The following is a 14125-nucleotide window of genomic DNA, read 5'->3' as shown; positions in this document are numbered from 1 at the left end:
CAGTCAGAACAGCACTTGGGCAGAGCGTAGTCATGTTCTGCTTCAGGACATTGCACAAAGTGGATGGACTTTACTCTTATGTTTAAATGCACTACTGAACTGGAGCTTAAATTCAAATACTGGATACCTATATGCGCATGTACACACTATTATTGCCATTAATTCTCTGCCAGTTTAATTTATGAACTTGCGCTTATTTTGTTTTCTGTAAGTATACAACAAAGCATCTGAACACAGTGGTAGCAGCTTTCAATCAGTCATCTCATTGGCATTGAAAGCTTTATTTTGAAAACTTTAAGCAGCAATACTGAATAAATAAATGGTCAGAATGATTGTTTTGTTGTCTACATACAGCTGATGGCCTTCATCCAAAACATTAAAATACTGTAGCAAATAGAATAAACATGCATTTCAATGTTCTAAAAACGGCATAATATAAAAGTAACACTTTGACACTTATTTTAATATAGTACAGCCTATTAGACTCTTTTTTGGAAAAAACTCTGAATACAGTTTTACTATTTACATTATTAATTAAGGCCCAATTCACTCAAGGTAATGCACATTGGGAATCTATATATTTCAAGATAATTCACAAAAAAAAAAAAAAAAAAAAAAAAAAAAAAAAATAAAAAAAAAAAAAAAAAAAAAAATAAAAAAAAAAAAAAAAAAAAAAATAAAAAAAAAAAAAAAAAAAAAAATAAAAAAAAAAAAAAAAAAAAAAATAAAAAAAAAAAAAAAAAAAAAAATAAAAAAAAAAAAAAAAAAAAAAATAAAAAAAAAAAAAAAAAAAAAAAAAATCAAAAAAAAAAATCATAGGATCAATTTGTTGTTCATACTCGTATAATCCCAGTTCACTGCAGTAAAGCAATACTTAGTGTACTAGAAAGGTGGAGGCAGTCAGAGTCCCAAGTAGAGGTTTTCATTCCTCTACAGACCTTTCTACACTTTTTCACAAAGAAAGTGCATATTTACAGATTATTTATGTTTGTGATAGTAATGGCATATACTGTCTCCTTAAAGCACTTGTTTTCCATTTTCACAGTATAGTAAAATTTTGAAGTCTAAGTTCAACAGTCAAAAATAACTTGGGCACTTTGGAGCTTAAGTCGCAATGGGCATCTCTACACAAGCAGCAAGGCCGTTCCAATGCACTGTAATTCCAGCGCGTTGGAGCAGGCTCAATTAATCAAGTCTGCTGTAGCATGGTAATTACCACGCTCCAGCAGACTCCAGCATTTTGTGTATCAGCGTCCCTGTGCTTAAAAATAGCAGCGGGGGCACTTTAACTAAAGCTCGAATGAGAGAGACATTCCAGGTGCTTTAAACCAGCTCTTGGAGCCACTCTGATTAAAGCGCGCCTCCCTCCACCCCACTACCAGAGCCCATGTATAAATGCCTATTGAAAGGTAGTAGGACTTAAGTGCCTAAGTCACCCTGGAAAAATTTTACCTTAAACCCTTGTCCATCTATTCTTTCATTAATCTCCCCTTCTGCAATTACAAGTGACACAACATGAAGGGGAATAATTGACTGTTTCCTCCTGGATGAGAATGTTATACAGTTAATTCCCATTAGGAATAACAGGAGCCAGCCATATAAATCCCCTGTGCACTGAGAGGAAAATAATGCTTGTGTACTAAATTAATTAATAACAATAAAAATCCATGCTTATTACGGTGGCTAGCATATAACTTGTTAAAATCAGTATATGTGTGCTCTGCATTCTACTAATGCCCCTTGAGCAGGTTTGAAAAAAGGCTTCTGGAAATGAAAGCATGATAAAAATATACATGTATAATAAAGCATGAGTTCTCCATGTTGATAGCTTTCCTTTGGATGCCGAGATTTTAAGTTTTTACTCGATTAGTCAATTCATGTTGTTTTTTAGCTCATCTACAAACAGGGCATACAAACTAGTATAGAAGACTTTTTGACTACATAAAAGCTCAACACATTAAAAGTATGGCCAAGAAAAGTGGATTGTCAGCTTTTATGCTCTTTTACTGCCTGGGTAGCAAAACATCTGGAGGCCCAAGTTCTCTCTTCACTTGGTTGGCTGAAGCTGCTCTGGTTGTCTTGTTGGTGTTCTTCAGCCCACACCTAGTGGGGCCACTAGTTGCAATGACATTTGTTTCTAAACCAATTAACTCCTTGACAGCTATCGTTACCTACCTATGCCAAATTTAAAACATTCATTTAGGGGGAAAGACTCCAAACGTTTACTGATGAATGCCCTGAATAGAAGGGAAAAGGGGGGGGGGTTTAAAACTCTTTTCCCCCAGAGCATAGAGGCAGAGGGAAGGAAGGAAGAGAGGGAGGAGAGAATGGCTCTTATTACTGTAAGACCTGCTCAAGCTCTCACTGAAATCAAAAGGAACCTAGGTCAGTCACTTACTGTATAATGGAAAATTTTGAGGATATGCTGTTCTGCCAGAAAAATACTTAATCTCAGGTCAAGGTTTGGATCAAACTTTTCTTTGTGAATAAGTAACATAGCCTCTTTGCCATGTAACACAACTTGAATCTGATTCTGCTCAAATCTGTCCTTTTTAAGGAGAGTAGAGAATACTAAGTATCCCATCCTCTGGGCTATTTTATTCCCTGTAAATTGGGCCCAGGAAGTAAGGCATATATGCTCAAGTGCTTTGGACAAAAAATAGGAGTCCTCAAATCATGTATGTATTATACTAATATATACATTCTCTTTTTAACATAAGAAAAGTTCTGAATAAAACAGAAGTGGAACACGGAATCATAATAACCTGTTATCAAAACCTGCAAGTGTTACAAAGATTCTTTAGGCTGGAGCAGTACATTTTCCAGTTTGTTCACAGGTGAAGAGTCCAGAGTGCTGAATTTTATTTTTCAGCTGAATCTATTTGGAAAAGTCTTTTATAATGTCACAATGCAATTTGAAATTGCTGTTAGTCTTAGTACAGCACCATTTCTAGTACATATGGTGCCATTAATAAGACAGGAAGGAAAATAATTGCATGTAATTCTTCAGAATTCTTCATCTTTACTGTGTTCTATAAAACTTTATCAGTGTGACTACATAGCTTTTTTTAAATAAGGAATTTGATTTAGCATTTGTCTGGACAAAAGAAATTGGGTTTCTAATTTGAATTTGGAAAATTTGAAATTTCTGAATTTTGAATTTAGTTAATCAAACTTGGCATTTTATTCATCAGTGACATGAGAAGGCAATATCTGGTGGCATTATACTATCCGGTAGACTCCAGGTTGTACAGATGGGATTCCTATTCAAGCCAAAGGTATTCGGTAACAACTCAGATACCTGCTGTATGAATCTGAGTGTAGGACCACAGCTTCATGTTGCAACCCATATATTATTTGGAAGTCTCATACCTATAATGCACTTACCTTTAAACGGTCTGGAGAGCTCCTTTGTTGACAGCTACTAAGATTTTTAGTTGTGTGCTAGATGAACTTAAAACATTGTAAAAATAAATGGAGTTTACTATTTAAATGTGTGAATTTCCTTCTTCATTCTCCCATCTGTAAGATTATGTATACTGAAATAAGTGTTGTGTAACTTGCTGACCTGACTAAACACATTCCAGGATGTTCTTGGGGGGGAGGGGAGGGGAGTTAAGAATCGAGAGAGAAATCCTGACTTCAGTGAAGCTGGTAGAAGTTCTGGTGCTGCCAGCTTCCATGGGACCAGGATTCTATACACTCATCATGCTTTGAGAGAATTTTTGTGAATTCCAGATTTTCTTTTTAGCAACAGCAAAACAAGAACCTTGTAATGGCAGGTGAGTGGGGAAAAAAAAAGAGTAAAAATAACACTGAAAATATAATAAACTCTTCTGGTAAGATATGATGAAGACTCCTTACTTACATTGTTTGCTTCTCAAAGGCATATACAACATGGCAAAATATCTGAAATAGGCATTCTATATAAAAAAAAAATATGGTCTAGCTAGTGCATCTTCAGTCATACACTGGATATAGTCATATCAAGCCAGGTATAAATTCCATAATCTTTTGAGGAATTAATAGTTCATTCAAAGCAGAAATCAATAGAAAATGAATCCTCCAAACTCAGTTTGGCCTTCAAAGATAGCAAAGGGCAGGATGTATCATAATCCACAATGTCAGCACACACAATCAATTGTTAAAGACCATCTTGGTGATACAGCACCTCCACAACACTCCTGTGGTTGAGACTTGATATATGATGAAATGCTGGATGCTTGCACAAGCAAAAAGAAAAAAAATATATATTTGTCAAACTTAGAAATACAACATTACACAATCAGTCACAAGTTAAAAACAATAAAAAAAAATAATAAAAGGTCAACATTCACACAGCCATTGATTAAACGGAATAAATTAAACCTTATATCCGTTGCATATGTGGTTTCCTTCACTCTGCTCAGTCAGTGTTTTATTTATGTGTATACATAGAATAATACTTTTCTAAATGCTTCTGAAGTAGCAGTAATAAAGCTTTTACACAATAAGTGTTGAACAGAAATGTCACCATCATCAACTGTGTATCAACATGGTTCCTTTGTTCTTTAACATATCAGTGCACAAGGGTATGGCTCCAAGTGGTGTGTAGAATGAAGAAACAATGTGGGGTGGCCCAACAGAAAGGAAAACCTTCTTCCATTCAGCATCGGTGAAATCAAAAAAATTATGTCCAGGGTACCTTTGTAGGTCCTCTCCAGAAGAGGTATCTACTGTTATACATAAATGCCCTCAGGGTTAAAACCAGATGACAGAGGATTCTGCAGAATACGAAGATTACTGGGGAGCTGCCTTGATGAACCAGGACGCTTCAGGGACCCAGACTGAAATGTCGTCTCTGCAAAGAAAAGATAAGTAGTATGATTTGTGCAAGAATGGAGAGTAATTTTAATAGAAAATGCTTGTTCCCCTTGCCCATTATAGGGCTTGAATTACATGTGCAAATAAAGAATTACACATGCAAATACATACATGTGACTACCACAGTTGAGATTTATGTACATAGCTCCTATCCATTTTAAAGGAAGTTGCACATCTAGCTTTCCTAGTTGACTAAATCAACCTATGTAAAGAGCTTGCAATGTACATGTCTCATACCTATGTGGACTTAGAAAAATGCATACTCAAAAGACCAAATTCCCTCTCCTCTGTAAAGAAATACCATGCTATCATTAGTAAATAGGGTTTCCACAGGAGCTGAAAATAAAGGCCTTGGAAAAGGTGCATTTCAGAAGAATATTCTGAAAAGTGGAATGAATGAGGCAAAATAAATGTCCAGAGGAAAACAATTCCTTATTTTGGGGGCTGTTCCATGAGAAGCTAACTTGTATGTGTGCATTAGCTTAAGAGGCAACTATGCTCGCAAGTTTGTGCTTGCACACATACACAGTAGTCTCTACTTCACTTTGTACTGTTGCACAGTAAATATATGAAGTTGTCACTTGATATTTAGTGCACAGTTTCTCAACCTGTGGTATGCGTACCCCTGGGGGTATGTGAAATACAGGCAAGGGGTACATGGGTATCCCAACATGCTCTCTCTCTCGCCCCTTCCTCCTCTCAAAACCATAGCAAAAAATTTGGTGCACCATGCATTGTGCAGCGCTTTAAATTCCCCAGTAATAATTTTGCATGCTGCACAAAGCCCTCCTAGCTTTGGCCAACATCATGTGTAACCCAGGTACATACCTGAGTTGTGCACCCCTGGTGTAAAAGATGGCAACCCTATCCACACCAGATCAGATATCTGTCATATCACAGCCTTATATACACAGCCGTTCTTCCAAGATATGGCACACACTAGTCTGTAAATATAAAATCCCCTGGAAAATTGAGTGTTGGGGTACTTATTAAAATTTTCAGAAGTTAGGGGGTACTTGCTATTTAAAAGGTTGAGAAACACTGCACTAGGGTGCCTATACACATTCTCTGGGGTGGGCGTAGGGGACATTTTAATTAGAGCAGCTGTTAGGAGTGTATCATGTATTCAGTGTCCCACATTTTAAAATGGTGCTTTAACTAAAGGTTGTCTGACAAGCTTCAGCTAAAGCGCCCCCACCACCATTCTGAAATGTGGGACACTGAATGCATAAGATGCTGGAGCGTTCCAATTAGAACACTCCAGCAGACTCAATTAATCCAGTCTGCTCCAATGTGTTCTAATCAGAACATGTGAGAACATGTATATAGGCACCTTTAGAGTAAAAGGAACAGATAAGCATGTTGCTTTTCTTAGAAAACTTCCAAGTCATACCTCTTTCAAGCTCCACATGTGAAGCATCTATTTCGATAGGGTCTGCGGGAAGCACTGTGACCTTTGTTCCTGTTTGCTGGATAAACTGCTGGAGATTTACTTGTCGCAGCTCCTTTGTCAGCTGTTCCAGTTCTTGCTCTCGGTCCTGAGCAGAGGAAGAGGGAAGAGAGTTCATTGTGACATAGTTTGAAACATACTTCTAAAATTCTACTTATCTGTGTGCCTGCAGCAAGTAACTTTTCCTCCTACTTTGACAGGTAACTAACTTGTTTTTAAGCTATTGTTCCTGTGAAAGAGCTGAAAGCTCATTTGCTTCATAGCCTGAAGAAGGTAAAATGATGCTGAGTATTACTTGTCAGTCATTAGCAGCTCTTTACATTGCTTGCCTGTTCTCTGTCAGATGTTTCTTGGGTCACCCGAGCAGAAGACTGGTACAAAAGATGCAAGCATAAACAAAATGTGATTCTGATAACGCCAGAAGCTAGTTTTCTTGTGTTTAAGACACCGGGTATTTAAAGACCTGGATCCATTTCTTGGCTCTGCTGTAGATTTCCTGTATAAACTTGAGCAAAAAAGCTGAATCTCTCTCTACCTCAGTTTCCCAGTGTAAACTAGGGATTATACTCTTTTCTCCCACCCTCTGTATTGTTGTTGAACTCTTCTAGGCCTCTCTTTCATCAGAGGAGTACATGGTGTTTAGCATAATTAAGTGCCAAATCTTGGCTGGGCCTCTGGCCACAACAGCAGTACAAAAATGGACAAAAAATTAGGGTCTCCTACAGGTCCTCTATTCATTTTGCTGTGGCCTGCTGAACCTATAGGCTCATTTCCTTAAATAAAGTCTTCTCACACCCACTTTGTTAAGGTGATGGATAAAGTGATCCCTTATACTATTATTCAAGGGGCAGGATGGAGCCTACAGGGATGGCCACACAAGGACACCCCATTAGTCCCTGCTGATGCTGGCTATCCAGATTATGGGTAACAGGGCTGTGACATCACTTTTGCTTAGTGGACAGAAACAGAGTAATATTAAGTCCATCCACTGGGCAAGACAGTGGGAATTAGCATAGCCAATGTGTCCCCTTTAATATATGCCAACTACAATGGTGCATTCTTTGGCAGAGATACCTTGTACAGGATCTTTCATCTGGTAGGAAAGGGTGATCCAGAAGGCCACCTGTGACGCAAAGCTATAACCTACTTCATGTTCTGCTACAGACAGTATATCAAGGCACGGCACCTCGGTTGGGGGTTGTGGCAAAACCATGACTGAGCTCTAAGCCAAACACAAAGCACCAAAGGAAGTCTGAACTTTGCCTCAATCAAATCTGAAGAGGGCACAAAGCCCACTTAAATTTCAACTATTCTGGCTCTACAGCTTGTGTACCAGAGATGCTCCATAAGTATATATAATGCAGCTTGACAGAACAAATAGCCCTAGAATCACATTCTGTTCTTTTAGAAAGACCTGCCAAAAAACTAGGATGGAAATACAGGGAATGAACCCATCCATAAATTCTATTAGTTTTAAGGGGAAAAAGCCCCAGATTTTTCCTAGAACTGCTCAGAATCTGTTTTATCTCAGCTAGTATGAACAGAGCATCAGATTCAAAAGTTAGGAAGTTCCGAAATTAAAAAAAATGTATTACTGTAGTGTCACCTCTACATGTGAATGTTTCATAGAACAGACTGAAGAGTAATATACACTGCAGCATTCATTTAACTGGAGCAGGATTAGAAGACCTTAAAAAAGGTGCAAGTTACAACATTTGCATTATAAAATGACTTCTGCTTTTGAAAATTCCTGAGTTCAAGTGTTGTAGGGTAAAAACTTTAAGTGTATATGCCCCACTGACCTAAGCTCTTGATTCATCTGCAACCTTGTAAAAATATTAGCTTGAAGATTTGCCCATAATCTTTATTACTGTTCAAGGGGATATTTTGGTATTTAAAAATCTTTTTCCTTTCTAAAAGTAAAAAGGAAAAGAGGAAAAAAAATTGCTAAATCAGAGAACATCTTTAACTGAAGGTGTCCTTATAATACACAGGAAAAAAAGTAATTTGGTAATTCTCAAATGTCTCAAGAAAATGCTAACTTTTTATATTCATAACCTTAAAAACTACTGAAGCAAATTTTTCTGCCTCTCCTTACTCAGCAAGGACTATAAAAACAAGACATATTTAAAATTTCTAGTTTAAAATTGAAATGTTTATAAAACTATTGATTCCAAGCATATGGGAAATCACTCCCCTGCCCTCCCATATCTTTCTATTTGCCTAATTCAAACACAGCTGAACTGATATGCCTTTAGCTTATCAAAAAACAAGTTAGCTTTGGGTTGAGAGCAAGCATGGAAAAAGCTGTAGCTTAATAGGAATGCATGTGAGAACGTGGAGCTTGTTACATGTAAAATGGAGTAATAATGGGAGTTTGAACTCAGAATTAGCCTTAGTAGGTGTTGCCAGCAATTGTAAAAAAGCTACATACCCATAAAATCATAGAATCATAGAAAATTAGGGTTAGAAGGTCAGGAAGTCATCTAGTCCAACCCCCTGCTCAAAGCAGGGCCAACCCCAACTAGATCATCCCAGCCAAGGCTTTATCCAGCCTGGTCTTAAAAATCTCCAAGGATGGAGAGTCTACAGCCTTTCTAGGTAACCTGTTCCAGTGCTTTACTACCCTTCCAGCGAGAAAGTTTTTCCTAATATCTAACCTACACTTCCCTTGCCGCAACTGGAGACCATTGCTCTTTGTTCTGTCATCACCACCACTAAGAACAGTCTAGCTCCATCCTCTTTGGAACCACTCTTCAGGGAGATGAAGGCTGCCATTAAATTTCCCTTCAGTCTTCTCTTCTCCAGGCTAAATAGGCTCAATTCTGTCAGCCTCTCCTCAGAAGTCATGTACCCCAGCCCCCCTAATAATTTTTTGTTGTCCTCTGCTGGACTCTTTCCAATTTGTCCATGTCCTTTCTGTAGTGGGGGGAGGGGGGGGTTGTATGGCTTCACAGCAACTTAAAATCATTTTATAAAACCACTGGAAGCCTGAAATGGATGCATGGACTATTCTCCAAAGAGCTGTTTTGAAACCACACCACTCGTCACTTCAGCTCTCAAATATATTCTGATACTAATTTTGGAGCTAAATCTCCCCCTTCCCCCCCACACACATTTAAATTCTATCCTGACCATCCTTCATAATCTCAAAAAAGAGACACTGCAGCACAGGTAGGGTGACTATAATAATTTAAGGGAAATCTGGGCTGAGGGGTAGCCAGCATGTGCACCCTCCCCTTCCTCCCCCACACCCTGTGGCTCTCAGAAGCGGAGCTGGGCAGTGCAGCATGGATGCACGCACGCACACACTGTCGCTCTCTCTCTCCCCTGCAGCTCCTCTGCACCTCGACTACTGACTCCCCTCACAGCCCAGCAGAGTCTGAACCAGGGAGCAGCCCATTGGCTGGACTCCCTTAAAAAAACTGAAGCAGAAGTCCTGGATTGGCATGGACCCACCCAGACATGCCTGGCTCTTGAGTCAGGAGCTGGGCATGTGCATCTAGGTTCACACCAATTTAGGACTTCTGCTTCAGTTTTCTTCAACAGTCGGGATGCTGAGACAGTCCCGGATTTTGGAGGCTATCCCAGCCAATCTGGGAGATATGGTCACCCTAAGCATAGGGGTAATTTATGTCCTGTCTCCCCTCCCCCCATCCCCTTCTTTGCTACCTCCATGTGCCTTCAAACTCTGACCGTAAAGGTGTTCTTTAGAATAAGATGAGAGTCCAGGCCTCTGCCAACATGTACTAAATTTGGTAGTCATCTTGACAGTGTAGACTTGGATACTCCTCCACTAGGATCTAAGACTCAGATCCTTAAAAGGTACTGCATCATCTAAGGCCCCCTCTTGCATGCTACATTTATACTGAAATTAACATGTTGATTCTGGCATAAATGACAAGGCTGCCATATGTGCACCCAATTTACAGTGCCATAAAGTGGCAAACCAGTTGTAAAAATGTTCTAAAAGAATGCATAACACTAAGGCTGATTTATGGCTTTAAAATAAACATGTAGGGGAGGCTGACAATCAACTGATTGCATGCCCTGGCCCTGAATCTGTGGGCATCCTGCTTTCAACTTTCTAGTGCAAGGGGAAGCCCAGGATCTGATCCCAGACTCCCCTTGCACTAGTAAGCAGAAAGGGAATGTTTTGGATCAGATTCCCAATTCCAAAATCCTGATCCCCTACCCTGCTACCATGCATGTGTGGAGGTGCAATTGTTGGAATTGGGGATAAAGTCTCACAGTACCTTTAAATGAACATATGCCAGGAAATTAGGTTTGAAGTTTCATTGCTTTAAATGAAAGTTGGCTGCACTAGCACCCTGGAGAACCTGGGCCTAAGACCACTTAGACACTTCACACCAGTCTCCAAATAGCCACCAGGTGGTCATGATATTAGACTAGTGCTGAACTAGTCTATGTCATAAAACAGTCTATGTCTTATTCTGAATAATCACTCATACCATCTAGTCTTTCTTGGTATTAACACTTTAATGCATCAACATAGACAAAAGGCCACTTTTTAAAAGTATGTGGCAGAGAGGAACACATGCACATTGGAACTGGAAATGAAGGGGAAGGAAGGGAGAAGGGATAATACTGTCCTTTCTTCATCATCATGGAAAATGTTCTGTTTTTGAATAGCTTACATGACTGAATTTTCTGTAAGCAAAATGAATTATCAGCTCTTTGACTAAACAAAACTTAAAAAGATCTTGACTTTTCCCATGCAGAAAAGGGGGTCTTACCTGCAATCGTTTGGTGGCTTGGCCCAATGACCTTTCCACAGCTTTAATGCCATTTTCCAACCTTAGACTTTGTTGGCCCTGAATGTCAATTTCGCCTTTCACCTTCTCAATCTTTTCTTTGACCTCTTCTTCATTCACTTGGGACTCCTGAACTTCTCGGTGCAACTTCTCTGCCTCAAGGCCACTTTCCATGTTGTAGATTTGAGCCATGCAGTCCTTTAACTTGCTCTCACACTCCAGAATCCTTTGCTTGATCTCCTGGAGTTGTTCCTTCAGCTGCTTTTCATTTTCTTGCTCAATCTGCAGTTCATTTTCCCAGAATTCCTCCTCTTCAATCTCCACTTCATTCCTTTTGATCTTTTGCTCTAGCTTGATAATTTCCTCTTCCAGGCTAGAATTATACTTCTGCTCCCAGTAGCGGATTTCAGCTTCATTTGACTCCAGCTGTTTCTCAATGGATTGAAGTTTCTCATTCTGGAGGTGTATCAGTTTCTTCAACTCATCTGCTGTCGTCTTACAGTTATTGAGCACCTTTTGTTTGAAATCAGATTCTTTACCTTTGCCAAAAATGTCCATTAATCCTTTTGCACCCCCTGTGAAGGTCAAAGATTTCCTTTTGGGCTCTCTTCTTTTTATCAGTTTGTCATTCTGAGGTCTTAGCTTGGCCAATGGAGGTAAGCTTTGCCGATACAAAGTTCTTTCTGGGATTCGAGCAACACTGTCTGAAGTTGGCCTCTCACTGAGAGATGGTCCTGTGCGACGTAATATTAACTGAACATCATTTGCATACTGTCCCCATTTGTTCAATGAAATTATTGGATTTTCATGAGGTGCCAGGTGCCTCTCTGTGTCTCTCCATTTTTCTATCAATGTGTATCTTCCCGTGCGACCTAAATGAAAAGATGGTGAGAACTGTGAAAGCCGTACTACCCAAAGCAACCCAAAAGAGGGAGCTATTAGATTATGTTATCTACTAAGAACCTACAAGAAAGCTGGACAAAGTAAGTAAATCCTAGATTCACAGCACTTAAGGCCGTGACAGACTATTATGATCATCTAGTCTAATCTGCCACATAACACATGCCATAGAACCTTATCCAGGAATTCCTGGATAAAGTCCAGCATCCCAAATCTGATATCAGAAGCTCCGGTTTTCCACTGATTTTGTGGAATACATGCTAAAAGTAGCACATAGGAGACACGCATACAATTCTGGTTTAAGGACTGACACTGAATTTTTATATGTAAAATGCTTTGAAAATTCAATGATGAACTTGATTGCTATAGCACCCATACGGAACAAGGTGCCTGCCAAATACACATAAGAGCAGTCATTAACATACTGGGGTAAACAGTCTTCAAATTAATATGACAGCTGCTTTAGATAGCATTATGATAAGTATTATTATGACTGGTGCCCAGACTATTTCACATCTTTTCATTTACAGACACTGCTGGATTAGTTTTCTCATCGCATACAGAAATGAATGAACAAATGAGTATTGGATTTACTTTGAATTTGTGACTTAAAAATTTAACAACACACAGAAACTGCAAAAAAAGAAACATTTTTTTACCTTTGATTCCAATGTATCAAGTCACAGAGGTAAAATTATAACTATGGCCTACAAACACTGATTTCTAGAAAGGTGGGAGATATATAGAGATAAGAAAGTGAGAACTTGGAGTCTCAAACAACTTGCAAGTGTAGTTTGTATCATCACCTATATAAACTGCAGCATTTTTTCTCTGTCAAAGAAATGTAATTTATCAGGTAAAGGACAGTGGTAATGAGTGGTATCATCAAAACTGTAAACAGTAATTAAGGCCTCAATTAGCTATAAAATATTGAACACAGCACAGGTCTATGATGACTGCTAAGCCACAGTCAGTACTGTATTAACCAGTCTGATGATAATCATGTTCAGACATAACGTTTTCTGGGATAGAAAAAAAACAGGACAGCCCAATGGAGGGCGTCGAGTATCGCTGCCTGCCACAGACAAATGACATAAAAAATATACCCCCTTCTTATCATGGTACCAATTATTATGAAAGATCTTTGATACTGTGAATAGTTTTAGTGACTGCTGTGGTGTTCTCTGCAGAACACAGCAGGGCAGCTGGGAGCCTAATGCTATATGGTTTATTTTGCAACCTCCCCTCTCTCTCTTCCCCTCCCCCCAAGTACAGACGATAATAAATTATGTTTTATATACCACAACATTAACCCTTATGTGTTTAATCACACTTTAAAGGTCATCATAAAAGACTTCTTCATCCTCTTTACCTTCAATTTTTAAATAACCCTCCTTTTATTTGAGCTATGACAAGCTCCAACAGGTTGGAGAAATCTGCTTCCTAAAAATACTTTGAGAAACTTGCCCTATAAAACTCCTAGCATTATAAAACAAATAAAAGGGCAGATACAGGAAACTGCTGTCAAAAGAAAGATATGCAGTAATTTCGGAATAGCTCCAAAATAAGTATTAACCAGAAAAAATACAGTCACTCTATTAATGCAATCTCTGAATTAATAGTGATGACAAATGAGACAAGAGGCCACAGCGCTGGGTCAAATTTTAGTATTTAAGTGCCTGAAATACAATTGTTCAGGACGGGGGGCAGGAGCTGGGGCCTGTCAGATTTGGAGATTCGGCAGTGGCCAAATCAATTCGGGACAGTGATTTGAATCACTGAATCGAATCACTGTCCTGCAAATCGGCCGAATCCGAATCCAAAGTGAATACTAGCTGCTTCGCATAGGCCTACTGACAGGTGTATTCACTCAAGACATTTTTAGGAGAGACAAGCATTAAGGGCCATTGTAGATCAAATATATGACCTCTCTCAGCCTGTCCTTGTCATACCAACCTTGGAAAGAGCTTTAGGGAAAATAGCTCCTGCATCTGGAACTTCTCCATTTTCATTTTGTGTACTCCTAGTTCATAATGCCTAGGAACTAAAAAGATAGATGGAGATTGACTAGAAGACAGAAACCTTGGAATGACTAGTCTCATACTTAACTGGATTTTTTTTTGGGGGGGGGTGATAT

General features: G+C 38.9%; 1 protein-coding gene across 2 annotated transcripts in view; it reads right to left on the bottom strand.

Moving 5' to 3' along the window:
- Positions 1 to 1936: 1936 nt before the first annotated feature.
- The window catches only part of RASSF8 (Ras association domain family member 8), an 85926-nt gene continuing 73737 nt past the window's right edge, over positions 1937 to 14125 (bottom strand). The window contains exons 3-6 of one of the 2 annotated variants that reach the window (XM_019515699.1): positions 11071 to 11960; positions 6257 to 6401; positions 4685 to 4840; positions 1937 to 4222 (exon numbers count right to left, since the gene is read on the bottom strand). In XM_019515699.1, the coding sequence (XP_019371244.1) occupies positions 4719 to 4840; positions 6257 to 6401; positions 11071 to 11960 (1157 nt within the window). In that variant the 3' untranslated portion in view covers positions 1937 to 4222; positions 4685 to 4718. Of the gene's footprint in view, positions 4841 to 6256; positions 6402 to 11070; positions 11961 to 14125 lie in introns of both variants that reach the window. The other variant, XM_019515698.1, reaches the window with a different exon arrangement.

The sequence above is a fragment of the Gavialis gangeticus genome, unplaced genomic scaffold (assembly GCF_001723915.1).
Source record: "Gavialis gangeticus isolate Ggan-Ray unplaced genomic scaffold, GavGan_comp1, whole genome shotgun sequence".
NCBI classification, from domain to species: Eukaryota; Metazoa; Chordata; order Crocodylia; family Gavialidae; genus Gavialis; species Gavialis gangeticus.
Note: the sequence above shows the minus strand (reverse complement) of the source record. Positions and strands in the feature narration are given on the sequence as shown.